Below are 24,822 nucleotides of genomic sequence, written 5' to 3' on the forward strand. Positions count from 1 at the left end.
GCTGAACTCATCCATTCTGCAATTCTGTGATACTACTATTAAATAAAACAAGATGGTAATTTAAAACACAGAACTTCTCAGAGAAAGCACTGCTTAGAGTGACAAACAAAAGGTTGGTGGCTTTTTTAAGGGCCTAATCAGTTTTTAATACTCTTTTAAAAACCTCACTGGCAGGAGGTGGAGACAAAGCACTACAGACATGGAACCCTGTAAAAAGGTACCTGGATGTTTCATCCTTTAAGTTACAACTGATTAGCATCAACTGCAGAAAGTCATTCTACAAATTGAGACAATATTCACCATAGTTAAACAGCAGTAGTCTAAGAAACTTGAGTGCACATCTACCAGAGAAGCTTCAGAGCTGTCGTAAGCTCTTTTGAGCCCCACTAGGATCCTACAGAGGTCACCAAAGTAGAACGCCTAATGGCATGCTTTTCTTTCCAGATATCAAGTTGGTCTTGGAAGAAAAGACAACAGAAAAATTCTTGCTAGGTTTGCTTTGTTCACATGGATTCATTCAAAACCACAACAGCATTCAGATCACAACATCAACCAGTCTCATTTACCCATATCTGGTTTCCCAGAAACTTAGTAAGTTTCATTCTGACAGGAACCAAATTATGAGGGAGATGTTTACAGTTATTCCCATGCAATGTTTTAATACCTCTCCCACTGACAAACTTAACAGATAATGTGATCACAGCATTTAATTTGCATATATCCACTCTAAAAAGAACAGCATTAAGGAACAACAATCCCAACAGCTGATTGGGGTACTCTACTAATAGCTCAGACAGCAGGTGACAGCTCAGTTTGGCATAATCTCTCTTTAGTACCCTTATGATAACTCTCATTCCATTTAATTCAATGTTTGCCATTGTCCTTTCCTTTAATAATTGTTCTGGAGTATTACTGAAGCCAGTGTAAGGACAGGTGTGCTTGAAAATTACCACTTTCCTAATGTATTAGCTGGTCCGATAAAACACGCTGGCATAGGTTCATCTAACAGACTTGTTAAAATGCCTCACCAGAGGACTCATGATTTTAAATTATAATCTCTCAATATGAGAGAACTGAAAGAGCAGTCCATCCATTCCAGTGCATTAGGTGCTTTGAACTTTGCTTCCAGTTTCATTGAAACAGTTTCTGTTCTGATAATTATTTTCATTTCATATTTTCTCCTGGATTTATCATCACCTGTAATGGTAATCTGTACCAGGCTGTCCTTAGTGAGATCCAGATAGTGAGTAACACAAGCAGAATCCCTAAACATTTGATTTATTAGCACAGGGTCAAAGGAAATGCATAAAAGGATACGTAAGGATTGAACGTATAATTCTGATCTGCTTCAAGAGCATGGCTGGTAGACCTGTGGCTGGGTCCAAGAAAACTAAAAAGAAACAAATACAAATACAATTTTTCTGCACAGGGACACTAACATTGGACAAAAAACATTCTGGTTGAACCAACCACCAGAACAAACCAATTGTTAACAGAGCCAGAAAGCACTGGCACGACGGCCCAACACTGCCTCTGAAGGGCAAGAGCCAACAATGCAAAGGAGAGACAGCATTTGCAGTAAAAGCTGATGCACTGAACCTTCAGTGACACAGGAGGATACTGATGTACAGTTTCTATACGATGTCAGTGTTAGTTTCTATATGATGTCAGCATTGAGCTCTACAATGACCTGAGAATCTCAGAGCTGTGAATGGCTTTTTAAATCCTGAAAACAAAGTGGTTTTGCCATGACTCTCTTACCAAGCTTCACGACAGATTTCAAGGACTATTGGAGCCAAAGAGACTTCCTTTTGTATTGCCTTTCTTTGATAACAGTGGACTTACTTTCAGGCAATAGGCTGAATATTTGTGTTACACAGGTTTCAGATCGTAAAGAGCTACCTGAGAAGTCTGAAAACACCATAAAAAGGGTTTCTCATACTAAAGAGTCCGAAGTTGTGAGAACTGCTGATTACCTTCTTTTCAGATTACAACCAGGCTGCTTGAGATTTTCTGATGTCATGAAAAAAAAAGTTCATAGGAAAGTGCTTCTGAGCACATGAGTAAGTACTCTTAAGTAACCAGGGATTTCCCCATATCATTTACAGTGACAGCTTGACAACCAAGAGGGAGAATCCAGATCTAAGACTGCCTTTAAGTTTCCATACAGCTCCGTGCTTGTGACACTCCTTATGTAATACAGAACTCTTCCCAAAAACAGTTGTGAAGAGGAAGAGGTTTTCTTGTCCTAGAAAGAACAGTCTGAAGTCTCAGTTTCCCACTGTGCTTCAGAAATTAAATCCCAGGCAGTGTGAAGGCAATGCTCAACTCAGCATAATCAATAACCTAGGGAATTAAACTGTCTGTGGTGATGGGGATATCAGACTCAAACTACCATCCTGTTATTCGTCTACATGCAAAGGAAAGGATCTTGAGGAGTTAGCATATTTAATGAAGCCTGCTTTGTCTAATCAAAGTTCCCAACTAGCTATACTTAAGAGAAAGATTAGCTTAAATACTATTCTGGCGTAGATATTAAACATGCATATGACAGCAAGACACAGTAACACACCAGTGTTTCTAGACAGTTCTCCCCACACTACAGCTCAAAAGAATTTGCACAGGGCTAAAGAGAATCCTGCGAAGTTACAAATTCACGGGTAATTATGACTTAAGATTTCTTGCATTCTGTAGCTACAAGCAGGAATTAAGAAAACACATTTTCTTTAAATTAAATAAAAATTATAGAAATTATTCCATTCAGAATTTCTTTCTTACGATTTTCAGATTATCAGCAGTAACTGATAATACTGAAGGAACACTATCATTAAAATGGTGTAACTCACACAGACTATATTCACCACTTTCCAATGACCTAAACAAAAGAAACATCTAAATTTATAGAAATAAAAATATTTTTTATTTAAGAACACCCCATTTGTATTTTAATGTATTTTGAAAGTTATTCAAATTGCCTTAAGAATCGTATTTTAATCAAAGTAATGGACAGCTGACAGTCTTTGAAATAGGCTTATCAAGGCTTTAAAATACAAAATATAAGCAGAAATAAGGAACCATGATTTCCAGACTGTCCAATGAAAACTAATTTACTAATTTTACATATGAGTATTCTCTTTGTGCATAACAGGAGCAGCAACGAAGCTTTTGCAATTGTATATGTAAGCACAAAGGGTCTATTTTCCAGTGCTTTAATCTTCTCCGAAAATAAAAAAATAATTCTGGAAGCTGTTGCAGTGTATACATAGTTACCAAAAAGCTGGTAAAAAGGCTGGGATCTGAAGAGAATCCTACTAATACATAGACACAATTTTGGTCTGAACACGCATTAATAAAAATGATGGCAAAAAGCAACACTGAGATTCCTCAAAATGAAAAAGCATTGTGACATTCACTACTAAATTAACAAAGACACATGAAAAGGCATAAAAGCTGGTTATCTGTATATTAACATGCAATAAACTAAGTAACAGGAGAATTAAATTTATGATAAAATAGTGTCTTTCCCTCATGGAATTGAATGTTTTTCTGAGTGTAATTCAGCCTATTAATTATGTATTTTTTATGAAGTAAAACTAGTATCAGTCATGAGGAGATAAAACATCATTCTATCAATTCAGTAGTCCACTCATAAAGGGTAGTAATATAAGGTGCTTCAAAGGACCGTCTAAAACTCTCAGTTACAAGAACTGCACATCAGTACAGTAAGATTCCTTCTCAGCCATAGAGTTGCCCTGTTGTTAACTCCTGAAGCACAGAGATTAATAAATAATTGTGGATGCCTTTGTTCCTCATATATCTAATCCTCTTCTGAGTCTCTTTAAGCTTTTGACCTCAATTATATCCAGAGGAAAGATCTTCATAGGGCACATATACAATGTAAAATTGTTGCTGTTTCAGTTTTAATTTATAAAATGTGTTTATGAGAAAGAGCAATATTATGATCTTTCTACATTACAGAGTAGGCTTGGTATGCCATTCATTGTTTGTAATAAAACACCACTGAAGGTGGCAGTGCAATCACCACTTTCATTTAATGTCAGTAAAACCAAATTCATCTCCTTTATAAAACAATGGCAGCATCTAGAGCCAGTTACATCCAGGCTGGGGGCTGAGGGAAGGGAAACTAAGAGGGCAAAGAGGGTTACACAACCTTCCCACAGTGACAATACAAAGAATACACACTGTGAAATGGGGTATCACAATTCCTTTATCACGCCTTCTTCCTCTGAATTCTACGCATCTCCAAACCGAAAACAGCATATCACCCAAAACAAAAGTTTGTAAGTTTGTAAGACTGTAAGTTATGTGAGCAGAAAAATTATGCTGGATTCTGTTTGAGTACAGATGTAAGACCCAGCAGGATAAACAGAACAGAGCTAAATACAACAGAGATGAATACAGAGCCGTCTTACAGTTTCAAGCTAAGAAAATTTCTTTCCTTAAGCATTACTTTGTTGCACATTCCTGTGAGTAAAGAGCAGTCATATATTTTTGCTAAGGTCCATCACTGATTTCTCTTCATAAAAGGAACAAGTACACAGATATTTTATTTTAGCCTATACACTAGGAAATAAAACGTTTTTAAGGAATTCATATACAGCTAGCATATGCCCATAGCATTGCGTAAGCTTTAATCAATTTTTTTTGGTAAATTCATACTGTCCCTGTCCATTGTACGTTTTATGAACTCAAGTTTTAACTTGAAGCATTAGTAGCAGAGGAACTACTATTCCAATGACACTCCATTCAAATGGAAATACCCCGTGACACCAACGTACTAAGTGGACTTTAGCAGTATGGACTGTGGGTGGCAGCAACTAAGGAGTAACCCAATGAACAAATGAAACCACTGAAAGGAGTCACTGGGATATATGGAAGGGAAGAAGAGGAGAAACAACTGTTCCTTTGAGAAAGTCATTCCTCAGCCCTTGCAGAAAGAGAGGAAATTGAGACCAGACGCACGTTGCGCAGAATGAGAAAACTACTTTGAGATCACAGAACAACATTGACCAAACTCTCAAAATCCCACTGAATGCTCAGCGAACTACAAGGCTTTGCACAAAGAATAGTTTCTGTAAATCTATGTCTTTTTTGCATTTTTCTTGTAGGTTAAGTACAAATAATTTAGAAATACATTTACAAAACTTCACAGTTTCTTTTCCACTTTCAAACTTTTTTTTTGTTTTAACTCGAAAAAGCTGTAATGAGAGCACTTTGTTGAACTCTGGGGTTGTGTAATAACTAGGAATAAAGGCAGGCATCTCTTCTTGGTTTTAGGGCCCAGTCAACTCATCACATCTCAGACAGGGATGCTGAATGAAAATCAGATGTGTAGGGATGTGCAGCGTAACAATACTTTGACTTCGCTTAGATATTAGAAAGGTGAGACTTAATGGGCAGATCCACCACCACAACATGACACAAACACAGCAGGGAGAAATTAAAAAGAACTGTATTTGTTACTGAACAATGGGAGGGTGACTGAAAGGCAATTCAAAGCGATCAGCAGGAGAGGAAAAGATACCAGGAAAGCGATGTTGGCTGAGGTACAATTGTTTGGTATAACAAATGTATATTCTGCTTTTAACGGCAGTAATGTTCATGTGGTAAAACTATTTTTATAAAAGACAGAAAAGCCTAAGTTTTGTTTTAACTTAGCTTACTATCTTGGTATATACTTCATTACTTCAAGAAAGGAATTCTGCACATGAGTAATTAACTATTGATCTGATGATGCGTTAATACAAATTATCCAGCTCAATCAGCTGACTTTGCTCTATCACACTTACAGAAATTTCCTAATTTTGTTGCTTCTCACAAACTTTAAAAATATGTCAACTGCTCTGTAAACAAATACTAACAACAGTATTTTAGCCATATTGTCACAAAAATAAAACTATTAAAAGAATTAAAACATAAACAGGAAGTTTTTAATGTAGTTCCATAGCTAAAATACAGAAACTACAAAACTTCAGTTTTAGGAAAATTTTACTTATATAACAGCTGTTCATCTAATAATCTTAGTAGACAAAAGGCAAATGAAAGTGTGTTTTGAAACATGAAAGCTGTATGATTTTAAAACAAACCTTGTCCATTAGTTTACTTGCATGAAGACTCAGGCTATTAAAGAATATTTTCTTGCTCAACAAATGCATTTCTTCAATTGTTGTCAACAGTGTGGCTGCGCTGTTTCCTACAATACCACTGAAAACAAGATTAAGTAAATAATGGGGGTGAGGGGCACAGGACAGGACACGACAGGGTCAGATACTTTAGACAGCATTTCAAATACAATTATTTTCAAAGCTGAAAATTTACAACAAATAATTTCAGGGAACAGTTCTCCATATTAGCTGAGAGAGTCACTCATAAGATGACTGTGAGAACGAGCATTATCAGCTATGTCATTAAGGAGATATTAAATACAGGCTACCCAAACCTTTGCACAAACTTTTTAGTAGAATTCTAAGATTTACTGGATTTTTGTTTTGTTAATTCTGTAAATCTACTTCTGTTATAGAAATCAGATTAAACAAAAAGGGTTGATACCTATTCTGTCATACTGTCCTTTATGGACAGTATCATCCCTCTTCTTTCTTCATTGCAATGTTAGGCATCTCAAAAAATATAAGTATTCATGACTTGCTATTCCAAATGTCAAGCTATTACACTCAGCATTAATACCACATAAACCTTAAATGCACTACATGGCTATGCTCCTCTCACAGACATACCTTTTGTCTAAAGTAAAAGCATTATTAAGCTACAAAAATGGCAGTAAAAATTCATTGCATCATGATAGGACTAATTCAAACTTGTAGCTTGATTTTCAGATTATAATCTTGTTGCATTTGATAGATCATTTCTCAAACTGCATTTTCCCTTCATTAGCCAGGTGCACTTCCTCTATACAGAGGAAATTATTCAACTGGCAGAAGGTACTTCAGTGGCCTTTAAACAACGTATTGTTAACAAGACAGAAAGCAAGACAAGACTGCCTAAGACTTTCCATTTTAACATCACATTGTCAATTGCACCAAGCTTTATAACCATGGGAAACATTAACTTTGGAGACAGAAAATGACAGTAAAAACCTGTCAGGTTTTTTTGACAATAAAATCAGGAATAGGTCTTATATGTGTTGTACCATAGACCTGTAGTGCCATCACAATTGAGGATTTTAAATACAGTGGGAGGTGCCCAAGAAGCACTTATCCCAGTCTGCCCAACATTTACATGTCTTTTCAGACAGAAAAGAAGCTCAAGTAGTAATATTAGTGATTCAAACTCTCAGCAGTTCAGTCCACGGCTGTGGAGGAAGATTTTTCTGCTATTGCTGTTTCTAACCAACATGAACTACTGCAAATGCCACGATGTATAAAACCAGCAGTTCTGGTTTTTCTCCAGTTTCTGTGTTCCTGGTGGCATCCAGAAGGCTGGAAGATGATTGCTGCACCTTCAACAGCAAGATACAGAATGAGGCAAGCATCTTCCCAAGAGAAAAACGCAAGTGCATAGTTAGAAAAAATAGTACCAAAACATAGTTGTTTAAGGAAGAAAAGAAAAATTGACGTTCTAGAGATAATTTAATTCTATTATTTTCTTAAAAGGAACTTGACTTTGTCATCTTAAATGTTCTCTGTATTTTTTGGATACTATTTTTATCTACAAAGAATAATAAAGAAACAGTTTCTGTGGCAAATTGATGTTATATTCCAAAGCAGATTGGATATGAATTAAGGAATGACAACAGATAAATGGCATCTGCTTGACATCACGCACATTTTTACTTGATTACATAGTACACAGCAAGAACTAAACGACAAAAATACTCTTTTTACTACAGTAATCTTTATAAATACAATTAAAAAAAGACATCTTTAACATACTTTGTAATTTTGCCTACCTGATGGTATGGTGGTAGAATTTGAGAAGATTAGAAATCTTGTACAGTAAAACTGCTCCTGGCTCAGCAACAATCACTTGCTCAATTCTAACCTGCAGAATAAAGAAATATAAGCATCGTTCAGGTCATACATTTCAAAAGACAACCCTCTATGACTTTATATGCAATATAGATCTGATTTTTGAAGAATAAATTTAAGTAGAAATAAATTTAGAAAGAGAATGTCCAGTTAACTATAACATTCTGCTTGAACCAAAGTGCTTCTTGGTTGCCAAGTCTGAAGGTAGAAAACAGGCAGGTGTATGTATTCTTAAAAAAAACCAAAAATAATTTAAAAAATCCCATTTCCCCATAGATTTTTGTGGCAATTTGTTACAGAAAATTTCAAAATAATGAGATCATTTAATGGATTAACACCAATACATACTGGAAATCTCCCCAGCACTGAATAGTGAGAACAGCTACAAAGCTGCAAAATCCCTAAACTACAACAGTTGATCATTAGCATCATGCTGCAATTCAGAACATTCAAAGTATTAGGTATTTTACCCAAAAGACAAAATTTCACCTGGATTAATCTCTCCTTCACCCAAAGGAGAGTTTATATACCTCCTGCCAGCATTTAATTGGATAAGACTATAACTAATGACCAGCTATGCTGACTATTTATCTCAACCAGGAGATACTGGCTACACAGACCAAAACAGTGCTGTCTTTCTAGTTGGACAGTTGATGCCTCGTCTCCATGGTACACACAGCCCCAACCCACTCAGAAAAGGCTGCCCCAGGGTCAATCTTTGGGCACTTATGAAGCAGTGACAGACAGTGACTTATCACTGCACTGTTCTCCCATGTGCCTGCCTGTGAAAGCGCTACACAGAAATCACCCGCCACCACCCGCTCTCCCAAATTATTTGTTTGTGGTCAACGGAACACGATGAGCAGCAGTGCCTTCTTCTCAGAGCCAGCCGCAGGGAGAATTAACTAAGATTATGCTTCCTCAATCCTCTCTCTTTGCATCTAAGTCAGAGACTAAAACCAAAGAATAATTTTGGCTCTTATACGCAATGCTCAATGCACAAAGTTAATTTCATCACTCAGGTGAACTTTGCTCTTCAATGCAAATGTGTATACAAAGGTATATACACAAATATCTGCCTCCAATATTGCATAAGAGGTCATTTAGGCATGGATATCGAGTATAGCCTGGGTGTACAGCAAAACAGAATAAGGTAGGCAGGGGAAAAAGAGGAAAATCAAAATATTGAAAAAAAAATAGCAGTAACTAAAAATAAAGCAAAGAGTTAAGAAATAGGAAAAGACAGAATAAGCAGAAGGAGAGGGGAAAAAAAAATTTTAGGGTTAGGAAACAAAAATGAGAATTAAAAAGCCAAAAGCAGGTAAAGAAGCATTGCTGCTTCCCATACAGAAATTTTCACTGCACAAGATAACCCAAATTTGCAGGGGACTCAACCTAATCTGCTCAGGGAAGTCCTGCGCTTACAGCTCTTACTGTTTCTTAATCCTGTGCGTCCTGTCGTCAGTTGACCCTAAAAGACTACCTGGTCTATGTGAGGCATCAAAAACATTTTGTTAGTTTTGACCTCATCTCAAGTGCTATGGAAAACATGAGGACCTTAATTTAAATGTTTTTTAAGGTCCTCCTACTTCCATCTGAAATGAGAGGCCTGTGGTAAGATCTACCACTAGTGAGTACCCAAGATTCACTTGGATGCCTAAAACTCAAACCAACTGACAATAAGAGGTGTGGACAATTTATACTGCATATAAGCTAATCCTTCTTCAAAAGTAAGGAAACTGTATTGTACTGTACATTCACATGGAAAGGCACAAACCAGTAAGAAAATCCTACATAATTCTGTCAGTATTTAAAAGTGCTCATGGAAATTGTATGACTAGGCTTTTATCACGCTATTTTATACTTCATCATCAACTCAAATCAAAGTGATAGGTTTGCAAACATCAGCAGAAATCCACTAGAAAAGCAGTGTACTGTGGTGCCACACAACTACAACCAAGAGTGTTTCCCCTGAAATTAATGCCGTTATCTTTCTTATTGTGGACAATCTTCAGAAAGAACAACATATTTTAGAAGAGAGTCTTCCAAACTGAGTCTATTTTTGCTGTTCTTCTCAACATGACGGCTTGCAATTACCTAACCGCATTGTACGAAAGCTTTTCTGCTTGGGGGTTTTTGGGGGTTTTTGGGTTGTTTTTTTTTTCCCCCTTGCTTTTTTTTTTTGGCTATGGAAGATTTCCCCAGGGGAAACAATAAGTACTCGGTATTTTACATCGGGAAGTCTAGACTGGCAGTGAATTAACATAAGTTGCATTCTATTAAAATACAGAATACAATAGGAAGTCTTTAATTGTTCTTATTTTTTTTCCATTTTTATTAGTAGAGGAACTAACTACCAATAATATTTCGGAGGATATTTCTACAGGCAGCAGCAGCACACAAGTGTAAAGAGTCTGGCAATCAAAATGAAAGGTATTCTGTACCAAACTGCCCAACTCACAAGTACTCAAATCAAGACCAAAACTCCCTCTGACTTACACAAAGGTTTGATTCCATCCCTAATTACTTTGTTGGAATGCACAGAAATACTGAACTCAAACATCAGCATTCAGTATTAACAGAACTAAAGCATGCAAGAGGAACACAGAAAGCTTGGAAAATATCTTCAAAAAAAAAGAAAGCCATGATAATACTTTGTTTAATAGGACAGGTGTTTTTCAACAGGCCAAAACCTAAAGATTGTGAAGGATGATCATAATTACGTGGCAACAGGCACACACTGAAACACAGGAGGTTCCCTCTGAACATCAGGAAACACCTTTTTACTGTAAGGGTGACTGAGTCCTGGTATCAGTTGCCCAGAGAGGTTATGCAGTCTCCATCCTTGGAGATACTCAAAAGCCATCTGGACATCGTCCTGGGCAACCAGCTCTAGGTGGCCCAGCTTGAGCAGGGAGTTTGGACCAGATGACCTACAGAGGTCCCTGCCAACCCCAACCCTTCTGTGATTCTGTGACATTCTAAATGGCAGTTTCTCGATTTTTACCTTTCTTCAGACCTTATCTCTTTCTTATCAGGAACTTACATATAATATTCAGAACCTATCTGTTAACATTTGACACTTAAGTATTTGGCAACTGGACATAGTTGTTACAGCTACAGCATCCTCATAGAAATTTATTATAATAGTATTTAATACGGTAGATTTTACTTTTAAAACACTTGGATTTACAGATTGCATCATCAGGCAATTATTGGTATCAGCTTCATCACCTTGATTATTTTCTTTTGTGCTTATGTGAAGCACATCCAATAAATAAGACAGTCAATCATTTGAGGGAACATTATTAATGATTCCTATCAAATGGGTCCCCTAAACTGACTAAGGCTGTAGCTTGAAAAAAGACAACTGTGGAGTGATGCGACAGAAATACAGCAAACCAAGGAAGCATAAAGATGGTAAGTAGGAAACAATTTTTCATGGTCTCTTTCAATACAAGAGCTGGAGTTACTAAACAGAACAAAAACAAAAGGAGCTGGCTTTTTACACAGCATACAGTTAAACCGAGCACTTCCCTTCTGCAAGATATGTTGTGAATACCAACATTTTAGATCAACTTGACATATTCATGCAAGAAAAATCTACTGAGGTCTTTTAAATACAAAGACAGTAGCTATGGCTCAGTAAGTCCTTAGTACATCCATAAACAGGCAAGGAAACTATTCTACAGAAGTACCATGACACAACTGCATAACCTGTATGCTCTTCCCTAAGCATATGTTAATGGTCACTAGGAAAAACAGGGTAGTAAATTAAATTGATTTTTCATTTGACCCACTATTGCCATTCCTATATACTTATCCCAAAGCTAAATTTTTTGTACATAAGCACTCCTGAACTCAGGAAAAGTAAAAAAAAATAAAGATACAGATTTGGCATTCTAGTATCTCTCACTATATGACTATTTAAACCAGGTATCTGTGAACTATGGAATCATTAGTTTTGAAGGATTTTACGATTCTCAAAGTTGAGAATCTAACTCTTAACCAAGGGCAATGAAAATACATTGTAGAGATGCGGACACAGGTTCCGGAAAAACACGACAGAACAATTTTTATATTTAGAATGCCACGGAGAACAGAATACTTTACCTTCAGAGGCCTGCAGACACCTTCTGTGATGTGCCCAACTACTTCTTGAATATTTTCTTCCACACCTATAGTTAATGTAAACACACGCTAAGATTATGCAAATGTAATTCTCTTTTCTTCAAGACTGTAAAACAAATAAACAAATGTAAGAACTACTCCTCCATAAAAAGCATTATGAACTGCATGTTCTTTTCTCCACCAGACTAGTTTACATCTCCACTGAACTTCAAATCTAGCTGTTAAGAAATAGCTGCATGACAAAACAGAGTCCTGGAGAGTCATTACCTTATGGTATGCAATTCCCTCCTAGCACAACATAGTGCCTGGGGATTTGAGGAAGAAGGAGCAAGGGGAAGAATAAATGATCTAGCAAGAAACTGTCACAGTAAGGCTCAATATTAGCACTTCATGAAATTAAATAGGAAAAAAAAAAAAGGTCAGAGAGATGCTCAAGGAGCAACAGTATATACCATTTTGAAAGGCCTGAACCGTAAATACACGTCTGTCAGCATTCAGTACTGACATGCTCATGGCATTGTTACAAATTAAATCACATATGTACCTCCACACTACTGTGTGCTACAGCATTAGCAAATGCTTCCTCCCCAGCAGCAACTGAAACTCATCTTTTACGGAACTATATACAAAAGAGAATATTGCCCTATCTTATCACGGAACAGAAATGAATTGTTGCATGGCAACCAGTACTGTCATAAATCAATCAAACTGAAAGCAACAGATCTTCAAGCTCTCACTTCAGTAACAACTCGGAATAGATTTATGGAGAAAGCAATACTTTAATTCTAATTTAAAACTTGTCAACAGGAGTTCATCTTCAGATGGGACCCATGCAACGAACAGTAAATAAACTGACTGTGACGTGTGATAGAAATCAGGTGACCTGAAGCTATATTTTGCAGATCTTGTTTCAGACTAAAAGAGATTTCCTCTGAGAGCAAAAGTTATAAAAGATCAGAGATCTGTGCCAATGTCTCCTTACACCAAGATATGTGAAAAGTCACATAAGCAGAAACCACTGAATTCAGCGTGGTGGCTGTATGAATTTCAGCATACTAAATTGGTAAGGTAATAAAAATAATATGTTTATACATTTGAGTACTGATATCAAGGAAGAAAGCAAGATTACAAACCACAAGATGTATGGTCTGTTATGTAATGGCTAGCTCCCAGATACATCCTGACAATTTACACATTTTTTAGTAGGAACAGTGACACTTTTACTGTTCATCAATATAACAAGCACCTAGCACATATTTGCAATAGCATATCTAGACCAGACTGACTTAACAACAAGTTGTTGAGTATGAAAGTTTTAGCTGAAAAAATATACAAGTTCAAATACCAAAGGACACAGAATTACAATCTTGATAGGTCTCACGCTTGTGCCTTCACGTATTTTCATGTCCAATTACAATATTTTAGATTCAGCAAAGAGTAAAAAGAAATCTTCCAGCACAGTGAGTTATATAACTGTTGCAAGTACTAGTACATCACACTGACATAAAAGAATTATGGAATAAACAATTCTTAGAGACCCAAAATCACTTTTAGAATACAGTCCATTACTGAAGATATGCTTCAGGCTGCCTGCTACACCAGATATAATTTTTCACTGCGTATCCTTCTATAAGGGAGAGATCTTTCTTGGACTTCATTTGGCTTCTGGTCTCCAGCTGGGTTCCTGTAACTTCATGAAAAATGGGTTTCTACTGCATTTCTTAAAGAGAATGCCTGTAATTCTTCCTTCCTTCCAAGTGCAAAATCTCTGTAAGACTGGAAGGCTCCTGTTAGCAGAATACTTAAGCTCCAAGGAAGAGAACCAGATGCTGTTATGCTTGTCCAGTACAACGCAAAATAGTTAAACTCTTCTGAATGTGTTTTCAGTGCTTAAAATTTTAATATCATTTTTGGTCAGATGAATTTTAAACAGTTAACATTTGCAAGTTTAAAATTTTAAAACTTTTAAAAAGCTATTCTTGAATACTTGATTATGGGCTACATAGTTTGTTCTCTTTAAAGTAAAAACTGGGATGGGAGTATTTCTCCAAAAATGTGGTATTCACACAATTTTTCTTCCACTGGGATCAAATCCACCTCTATCTCACCCATAGCTATAGATGTGGCTTTTAAGAAGAGAAGGGAAGTTTTTGTGTAGCCGCAATTTACCACGTTCTCCACAGTCCTGAAATTACACAGAGCTTACAGAAGAATTTAAACAGAAATCTGAACTCAGAACAGAGAGGCCTGAATTAAAATAGTAAAACCAGTTCCATCTGCAAAAAGCTACTCAAGTTGAAATTAAAGTTAAAATATTTGACTGACCTAACTTTAGACCCCCATTTAGGTTTCTTATCTATAGTAGTTGCTTGGGCTCCCTCTATAGTAAACAGAAAAAAACCCAAACAAACAGTTGTGATGAAAGTCTCCAGAAATGCCTATGTTACGTCTAACTTTTATTGGGAATATGTGCCCTCTGGAGATGCAAATCTCTGTCATTATCTATAACTGCAAATAAACAAGATGTCGACTTTTTAAATGGCTACGTGAAATTAACTTAATCTCTGTTGTAGCCTGTGCAACCAGACAGCTGAAAACTGTACGATTGCACAGGGAATTCAACTTGAATCTCTCAGTACCATAAACACTGTACTCACTGATGAGCCACTACCAACTCAGGATCTTTATTTATATAAAGTATATCATCTCAAGGTACTTCATAAGGCTGCACTTCCCATAAATGGTTCTTGTTAAACCCCGTGGTATCCCATTAGGTACTGTTTTGTCTTACAGATCTTATCTCATAACCATCCTTGTCATCAAAAAAATTTCCCAAAGATGCAGAAGAACAGTTAACAGACAGCACCTCCCAGGCTTTGCAGCTCCCAGTATGAAGCTAAGAATCCCTCTTTACGTTTCTTGAAAACTGTACAACAGTGATGGCAAACCCATTCCTGGATAGCTTAGGAAAACACATTTTTGCTTCAGATAGAAATACTGAATCTCTTATTTATACTAGTCTCTTGGGAAAAAAACATTTTGGCCTGGTGATTTTTTTGGAAAACTCTTCCCCAAAACATTTATATTCTCTGTATTCTCAAGTAGTTTACTCTGATCTATGGCTGAAATGCGCTAAATACATCTAATTATGTGATCGTAGGATCTCAGCCTGATGTCCTGCCAGAAGGCCAAGGGATTTCATAGTTAAATAAAGCACTGCAGGAAGATCTGGGAGAATTTCAGAGCAGAATGCAGGCCTGGGCAGCACCAGTAGCCCAGTCTACAGCAGAACTAGATACAATAACATCCTCCCCACAGCCAGTTTCTCCTGAAGGACTCCCCAATTACAGCAGAAGCATCAGAGTCTCATCTACAAAGAACTGTCACGTCTTTTTCTCTACCATAAAACCACCATGAGCCCTGCTTTCCTGTCTGCCTGAGACACTGTCAGTAAATAACATTAAATTCACTTCTATAGTACGCTGTAACTGCAGTTAAAAAACAACAACATTCCTCAGTTTGATTTACAACAATTCCTAAACAGACTCCTTGCTCATATAGCGTTAATTAGGAAAGCAAATTAATACTTCCAGCAGTAAGCAAAATGACAATGCATATTCAATTTAAATCCTAGGGCAGGACTCAATTGAGACATATTGTCTGAAGAGCTCACCAGACACAGATCAAATATAAGTTCTTACAATGAGATTGTTACAACTGAGTACACATGCTTAACTTATTAAACAAGTCTTTGGCTGAAGCTATGGATGCAAATCATAATACAGCTTCTCCATGATAAAGGTCTTTAAAGTATAGGTCCAACGTACTTAAAACAGAGCAAAAGGGTTGAAGAATAAGCAGGAGAATCTGTAGTTCTGTTAATGAAAGAGAGCTTTGATATTCAAAAGCTTCACATATCTATGAGGGGTCTACTTTGATCTCTGTAAACCTGTAATATGTTACATGACAGAAAAAAAATGCCATTTTACTTGTAGCATAGAAGGAAAAGAATTATAGGAAGAAGGAATTACATTTTAAAAACTTACTAAACAAAATAAGCATGGTGTAACAGGAACCCTCAACAAATCAATAAGCAACCTTATGACAAAGTTTTCAGAGATGTATGTATTTATATACACTACAGACAATTTTTGAACTCTCAACTACAGTCTAAAATGTCCCTCTCTAAGTTTAATGTAAATCTATTACAAGCACAGTGAAGTGAAAAGAGTGCATTTTGAAACACTCTTTTTCATTAAGGGCTTTATTCTGGCAAAATGGAACCACCAGCTATTCTGAAATTATTTCCAGGAAAATCTAAACTCATACTCTCATAACTGAAGCCCAGCTTAAGAAATTAATCACATTTTCTAACTTATCACAGACTTATCTTTCTATCACTTCACAGTTTATGTTTTAAAATCTAGTAGTACCTTGAATAGTTACATGCTTTAACATAGCTTCTAGGTGTTCTTTTTCAGAAGCTGTAGCTTGATGCAGCCAGGCCAGCATATCTCCTACATACCTAAACAGTGACAGAAATTTCTGTATAAATCAGTGGTTTATGGTGTCAGGGATTCAAAATGCTGACAGGCAAAAGAAGAACTACTTCATATACATTCTTGCTAGTACTGTACCTCAGAGGATCATGGGAGTGCATTTCAATAGGACGGGGAGTACCTCCCAGACCTCCTCTAGTAAGAGCATCTATAAAGCCACGGACTACAGCACTCCTTCTGGCTGTTCCAAACTCATCCAATGTGTACCTGTTAATGAAACATGAAAAAGAGTAAAACAAAACAGTTCATCTCATCACAGTTTATTAGCTCAACTTTATAGTTAATATGAGTAACCATTTTTATAGTTCTAGAAATCTTGCATCAATGCTTCTACTACAAAGCATTCAGAACTGTCTGATTTTCTTGACTCCTCTAAACAGACACTAAAGATAACTTTTCCTTGACCCTCCCATTCCCTTACCCCAAACAAAGAAAGAAATGAAAAAATCAACTGTTCCATTTTTGTACATATAAGCATGTTTTGACAGGTCTAGGACTCCTGTTCACATATGGTCCAGCGGACTGACGGAAGTAGCAACTTACTGCACTGCAACACAAGGCTTTCTCCTTCGCTATCACATGATGAGTAACAAAAAAAGTTATTTTCATTTGATAGTTGCTCACCGGTTTTAATCAAATGAGTCTTAGTTAGATATTTAACGGATGAACAATTACAGCCCAGAGTGCATAATCTCAAATGGCTTGCTGGTAGTAGAGGAGGTACCAAAAACGTACACATGGCTCATTTTTGGAGCAGGCTACCTTCCTGTTGGGGCTGAAGCATGACAGCAAGTGAAGGATGGGAAATGAAGACTGCCAACATCCCTGTAGTATCTGCTTAGAAACAGGATTTTTGCAAGCCATTGAACACTTCTGGTTTTTTTTAAAAAACAAATTTAAGCATTTTCAACAAAACACATAAATAATGAAGGAGAAAAGGAAAATACACATGACAGTTTATTTTTCCAATATAATTGAAGAAATGCCAAAGAGTAAGCATGGTATCACTTACCAATGACATCCAGCAGCTGAACAGATGTAATAACACTACTACTAATAATAAAAAAAGCATTGTACTCACTGACTGAAGTAAAATGAGTATTGCATTCACAATTAACAGATGTGGAGAATAAAATACAAAAGAAAGGAATATACTGTTTCAAATATGTTGCAAGTTAAGTTCAATTGTATTTCTATTATGCTATAAAAAGTCCAAGGGAACCTTTAGCTTTGCTCTTTTCAATCTCCATTAGTATTTGAGAGAGGGGGGGAAAAAATTACCCTGAAGAATCCAGAAATTTGTTTAAATCTTTTTCTTTATACGCTGTACTTGTTAATTCAGAGAGTAAATATCTGCAATTTAAAAAAAAAAAGTCTAACGAAAGAAGTCTTTCATAAATTACTATTTACAAATTTTATGCAATTAAAAGTGGGAGAGATCTGGGATCTGCTGACTACTTGTAGGTCAGGAGTAGCAGTGTTGCAGTGAAAAATCTCAAGTGTTTGTAGAAACCAGCAAAGTGCCTTTTTATTTTCCAATCCAATAAACAGTTATATAATAGATCATTAAAAATACAGCTGTGAAATAGATCTTGTTATTAGTTTTGAAAACAGTATTTAATAATGATAATTTTGTTTTAAACAGAAAAAGAAAACCACTGATTTTGATTTTGCTTTTGCTCTCAGTAGAACAGGGTATAACTACTACAAAATGCTGCATCTTAAAAAATTCAGTAATAACTACTGTTTACACTAGAAACACACTATTTACTACTATGTTATTATCCATATTCATGTTAGGGGAAGAAAACAACATTTAGATTCTTTTCAACCCAGCTTCAATATTTTAACAACCCAGTGGAGTAATGATTACTGGGGGGATAGGAAGGAGGTGGAAAAAAAAGCTTTGAAAGCCAGAGTGGATGATGGAGGAGGAACACTGCTTTGAGCTATGACTCCATGTATTTTCCATGAAACAGTTTTCAATTTTTCTGTTAGAATTAGGAAGTGAAAACCAAACTGAAATGTTTATTTCAGATCCTGACTGACAGCAGTTCCCAAAAGTCCATCCATGGTGCAATCTTCCTGCCACCTGAAGTTAACAAGACCTAAGTCAATACAAAAACCAAGAACCTGTAGTTTTGTTTCTAAAATCCTGCCCTTCTCCATCTTACTCACTTTCAGCCAATCAAATCACAATCTTTAACAGATGCAAGGGCAGTAACTTGGAGGAAAAGTGTTTAGTTCACGCAGCAGTGCTTATATGCATAAAACCACCAACAATTTAATATTACTTGCTTCTGCGACATAATTTTTATAATTTAAACTCAGCAGTTTGTTATGTACTAAAGGTATACCAAAATTTTTGGAAGGCAATAAACTAAATCCTGAGATTTAAAATGTAAAGCATCAGTAGTGCAATTTTGACGATACACCTCTAGCAAGTAGTTAAGCATGATAATCTATCATGAGAGGCATATGGCTACATCTCCTACAGTAATGTTTACTTTTGCCTTTTTGGCAGAAGAAAAGTCCTATCTACCAAGTTCTGCCTTTGGTAATACTAGCACTGCTGCATGTGAAAGAGTTATCAGAAGAAAAAAAAAGCCTCTTTTGTAGATTCATTTTAAACTGGCCAGCTGTGGATTTATATAGAAGATGGGGGTTTTTTTCCATAAATGTTAAGAAAGCCAAACAATGGTTTTATGAAGTCTGAAAGAAACATAATTTAACAAAATATTTATTACAGAAAATATAAACTCCATCTATAAAGGTTCCTATAAAATGTTGTGAACACAGTTGTGACTGATCCTTTGCAGCTGTGAAAGAGGGCCTGGAGGAGAGAATGCAAGAAAGGACTCTGCAATTCCCAGCTATGGCCCGACATACTGCAACACACCACATGCAACTGCTGGGGAGGTCAAGCGACACCACCTCTCCCTCACATTAACTACTAGAACTGACTGAGCACGTCGAGACATACATTTTCCCTCATACTGACAAGAATTTCTAAGGTCCACTTCCACTATGTATTTTCCCTGTGAAATGCTCCACGGAGATTTACAGTTTCACATACCTAAACCTTCATACATTTGACACTCTTAAAAACAAGGCTAGCCTTTGAAAGACTGCCTAGTACTCTGCTGTCCTGGATGCCTGTGGCTAAAAGTAATTCGCAATAGTTGCAAAATGTGATGAATGTATTTTAAAAAAAAACAAAACTAAAAAGCAAAGAAGTATAAGAAGTACCTCTTGAGGTATGGTCACCCCAATAAAAACAGTTCTTACAGTGCCACCTCCTGGTTCAGCTGCCCCTACTGAATACCATTTCATCTATGTTAAGACCCTTCAGCAAGTTCTGAACAAGAACTAAACAGCAGTATGTTTTTTATATATATATATAAAGTACCCCTACGCTTTAGAAGCCCATATATAGTAGATTGTTTTTAACAGATTACTGCACAACTCGTAACGGAAGACAATCTTACTACCAGAAGCACTTCAGTAAAAGTTAATCAGCCTTTATCACGTTTTTTACTTTGGGAATTCAAATGAGACAATCATATGCTTCAGACAGCATTTTTTTCTTCAGAAAAACCCTACAATGAGAGCAGCAGAAATCCACAATTCTCTTAGATTAAAATAAAAAAAGTCTGACATTTTACTTTAATGAGAGATCAGGAAGTTAGAGAAAGTCCAGCGACATTTACTGTGCCATAATTACATCAAAAAGACCTCTGAAATTTAAAGAAAAAGTATGACTTTCAAATTTTTGTTTGCTTGTTTTTAAAAAATCTGACACAGGACTAAATTGCCACCATATTTGGCACTGTAATTCATGCCCATGTTTAAATTTTATAGGCTGGAAATACTCATTTTTGTTATGAGATAATCACAAACATTTACTTACTTATACAGGACAGGTCTATCTTGTAAGGCTTCCATAGCTTGAGCGAGAACTGGAGAAATGTCACACGATTCTTGTGTCAAAGTCCTGCATTCATCTATAAAATATCAACATAGATAAAAGCACATTCTTCACACTATAATCCCTTTTACAACAAGCTATCAAACTAGAAAATGAGTTAAAAACTCAAAAGTTTTTGATTTTGAATTGAAGCCTTCAGAATATGCTACCTGCTCTAGTTTGTGTTAATGTAATTAAATTCCCCCATAAGCAGTACTTCACTGTAAAATGAATGTCCATCACAAATTTCAACAATAATAAAAATTAAAGGAAGCTTAGTATCTGTTTGTGCCCACATACAAATGTTAAATCATTTAACCACCAGAACTCTGACAGGTTGCTTTACAACTTTTTACCGTATTCCAGCTAAACTATTAAGAAAAAAGGGAGCAAGTATTTAACCAAGCTGAGGGTTTGTTTTGTTGATTGTTTGGGTTTTTTTTACTTTAATCACATTTACTGTATAATCTTGTATATTCCATGCAAGAATGTGGAAATCATATAAACTCAATGAAACATCAGCATAAAAATTATGACTTTTCATTAAGGTGAAACCATAACCATTATCTGAGGTTTCAGCATCCACTGAAGAACAGCTAACGAATATAGTATCGCATTGCACCAGCTTTTTTTCACAATGTCAATGTCTTAGGGGAAATCAGAAGTAATAAAAAAAACACCTACAGTTTACACTATCAAGATATTACATTGAACACTGACGCCTGGATTGAGAGTATATATGCAAAAAAATAACTGCCTACCATCATTCAAAAGAGCATCCTGATAGCGGGTTTTTTTTTCTCCTTTTTTAAAGGTAATAAGCCACTCCTTGCACTAAACTAGACCTTACTACCAAACTGTCATAACCTGCAAGAAACTGAAATGCAATACACTTAACAATTTGCTTAGTCTACCAAACCGTAGTTGTTGTCATCTGTAGAAAACCATCTAAAAATACAAATAAATAATACACTTTTACAAACAAAGATGAGATTGGCTCAAAAAAGGAGAGAATCTCCAATTAACTGTTTGGTTCACCATAGATCTTTCACTAAGAAGGAAACCCAAAGCCTTGTTAATGAAACTTGGAAAGGGTTTTTGCTGAGTTCAATCCACATCAAGGAATTAAAGGAATCATCATGATAATATTCATAAACATAAAAACATTCTTAGTCCTACTTTGAGTCCATCTGTAAAGTCGCTCATAAGATGTCTCTTGCAGTAAAGCCATCTGTTCCATAATTTCTAAGCTACAAGACAAAAAGATTTGCAAATACTGTTTTATGTACTACTAGCAAAGGCATGTACAAATCAAATAAAACACACCATTATTATATTTTTAAATATTTAAAATTTTATCACTATTCTTTGTATTTTTGTGAAATACCCTGTATAGTCATATGAAGCAGAGAATGAGACCAAGTTGTAACTTCTGCTTTTAGCCAGTAAATGGTTATCTTGCACTCATTTAAGTAATACTCACCCCGCCCTTTGCTGATTTGTCCGGAGGAGAATCTTGACATCATCATGAATTTGCTTCACTCTTCCCAAAGCCTTGAAAAAATCCTAAATCAATTTAAAAAAAAAAAAAAACACAAACAAAAAAAGAAACAGAAAAAAAGCACCCATGTTTAGAAGCAGTAACTTCTCATTCAAATCTCTAGCACTATATAATCCCCATTTCAATTCCATATTTATGTTCCTTGCAAGTCTGTGTTCCAAGTGCTGCTTTTAAAACACAAGCCCCCCTCTGCCACCTCACCTTTCATTCTACCTTAAGAGCGTCAGGATTTTTTTCTTTCCTATTGCATCACACCTTTCTTCCACAAAAAAAAAGTAAAAGCAGCAAAGATGTGTTTTTAACCTGTCTTTTATGTAGTGTATGTGTGTTTTACATTTATTAACACTTTGGGGAGATTTTGAGGACATTACGACGCATTTCATCATCTCCCCATTAACGTTAGCAACTAAAGAGAAAACTGAAACATTATAAAGTACAACGATTACAGGCTGATAAGTTTTGTTTTCATATAACGGGGTAGCAATTTTTAAGAAAAATCAAACATTTGCAATAGACTAGACCAAGGTTTTCCAGGACAATCTTTCTGCCCTGAATAACTCTGCAGCAGCAGTGAAGAAAAACAACTCTAAAAGACATCGACATACAGCCAAAAAGGTTATTTTGTTACTGTTTCAGAGAGCAAATGGAAATCCACTAACATTTTCAAACACATGTCTTTTTATAAAGTCATCTTTCAAACACCATAGAGGAGACTAGCTAATTCAGATATAACCGTTTGTTGTATCGTTTGTGACTTGAACGCAGTTTGCCTCAGAAAGTAGAGTTTCATTCGGGCTTCAAGTCACATAAAAATACACATATTCTAAGTGAAGTAGGTCACTGATTTAACCTACTGCCTTGCATCAACTATGCTGAAGGTCATACTTATAAAAACCCAAATCACTCTTCCTTCAGGGGAAAAAAAAAAGAAAAAAAATTAAACATGGCCAAAACAGAAGCCTGACTAGAAAAGTTTTAAGCACACTGGTCGATTCTATCATAAGGGAAAAGCACACACATGATTTTACCGGTCTGCCATTTCAGTAGCAGAACTATGATCGCATCTCAGTTACTTCTGCTTATTTTTTAGACAGATCGAAGTATCAAAAGGACTAATCCTCGTTCTGCTGCAAGCCAAGCAGGGACTAACTGGCACAGTGTTGCTGTCACTGTTCCCTGCAACATGTGCTTTTTAGAAACCGGAATGTTCTTTCACTGTAATATTTGGTACAAAAGCATACAGCAATTACTCAAGTGCACAATCATTTAACACATCCCATTTATGCTTTCATTAGCACTGTTTATGGTTATCTGTTCCATGTCTTTAATAATGCTTTAACTGCAAACAGGATGCCTGTGGAAACAAGATAGTATGTCTCAGCAGGTAGTCTACATTTAAGTGAAGGTTTCTATGCAACCTCAATAATAAAAACCTATTAAGTGTACTCAATTCTCTCATTATTCAGTTTGCTTTTACTGCAGAACAATGTGCCTTCTTATTCAAACCATAGAAATATTCAAAAACTTGTTTTGGAAGGTGGCTAAAAATGGATCAGCACCTAATATCTTCATCAACCAAATAATGAGGGAAAGCCTCAGCTTGCATTAATTCAAGTCACTGAATACCTATATACATGTATATGCAAAATACCCACACACATGCACAAGGGTAGTACCACATATTACTGAAGCGTTGAAAATTCCTCATTTGCTTTGAGTCTGATGAAGTTTTAAAACATCTTCACTGAAAAAATAAGACTTCATAAAGGTCTTTTTGAAGCACAGAACCACATGATAGCTCATTTGCCCCTTCAATTCATTACACAAACTAGAACTTAATGTTGATCTTCTTTCTTGTTACTTGAATCTTTCATCATGTATTTTAAACTCATCAGAAATTCACCATTCTGTTAAAAGGTACATTCCTCCATAAAAAATTAAACTATCAACTGATAAGAAGATATCATGTACAATTCAGCTAGGATGCTTCTACATTTTAGTTCAAGAAAAAGCTTTTAACGTTCATTGAGCTACCTCAGTAACTGGCTCATCTTTCGTGCCTCGAAGGAGGTTCATTTCATCCGGTGTCAGTTGGAATTTTGCTATGAATGCGTCTGCAACTTGTGCTTTCATTTCTAGTCTCTGACTGTAATAAAACACAGTGGAGAGGACATTACCTTTTTACGCTTATCTCAGATTTATTTTGCATATTTACACTTTTAGAAATATAATTAGTATTAGAAATGGGTGCTATTAAATTCTAACAGTGCATTCTTGCCGTCAAACACCCGAGCCGCATCTTCACAAACAATTTTCTATTAAGCTTACATAGCTCAGTGAGTAAAGACAATATAGAGGTAAGTTAGCACGTTTGAAAACTACTAAGTTCTTTAAAAAAATATTCCTGTAGCATTTGTATCACAAGTTATCTAATCCAGATACTTTGTGCTTGTACAGTTGTAATGCTTGCGGTTATTTCCCTTCAAATTCATCAAGAACAGGATTTCAGCTCATGTCTTCAGAGACACAAAAAGCTGTAGCGCCCAAAATGAGAAAATTATCATTAGATTAACGTACTTTTCTGTGGAACAGATCCAT

At 36.0% G+C, this 24,822-nt stretch overlaps 1 protein-coding gene across 1 annotated transcript in view; it reads right to left on the reverse strand.

Annotated features, from left to right (window-relative positions):
• The window catches only part of COG6 (component of oligomeric golgi complex 6), a gene marked incomplete at its 5' end in the record, with an annotated part of 39,505 nt that extends 15,104 nt beyond the window's left edge, over window positions 1-24,401 (reverse strand). Inside the window, 9 exons of the mRNA XM_009697757.1 lie at window positions 6,108-6,225; window positions 7,928-8,019; window positions 12,120-12,184; window positions 16,571-16,662; window positions 16,775-16,903; window positions 20,607-20,700; window positions 21,843-21,913; window positions 22,147-22,229; window positions 24,259-24,401. Coding sequence (XP_009696059.1) covers window positions 6,108-6,225; window positions 7,928-8,019; window positions 12,120-12,184; window positions 16,571-16,662; window positions 16,775-16,903; window positions 20,607-20,700; window positions 21,843-21,913; window positions 22,147-22,229; window positions 24,259-24,401 — 887 coding nt within the window. The remainder of the gene's footprint in view (window positions 1-6,107; window positions 6,226-7,927; window positions 8,020-12,119; window positions 12,185-16,570; window positions 16,663-16,774; window positions 16,904-20,606; window positions 20,701-21,842; window positions 21,914-22,146; window positions 22,230-24,258) is intronic.
• Between the last annotated feature and the right edge of the window lie 421 nt (window positions 24,402-24,822).

This window comes from Cariama cristata, unplaced genomic scaffold, assembly GCF_000690535.1.
Source record: "Cariama cristata isolate BGI_N322 unplaced genomic scaffold, ASM69053v1 scaffold5263, whole genome shotgun sequence".
Lineage (NCBI taxonomy): Eukaryota > Metazoa > Chordata > Aves > Cariamiformes > Cariamidae > Cariama > Cariama cristata.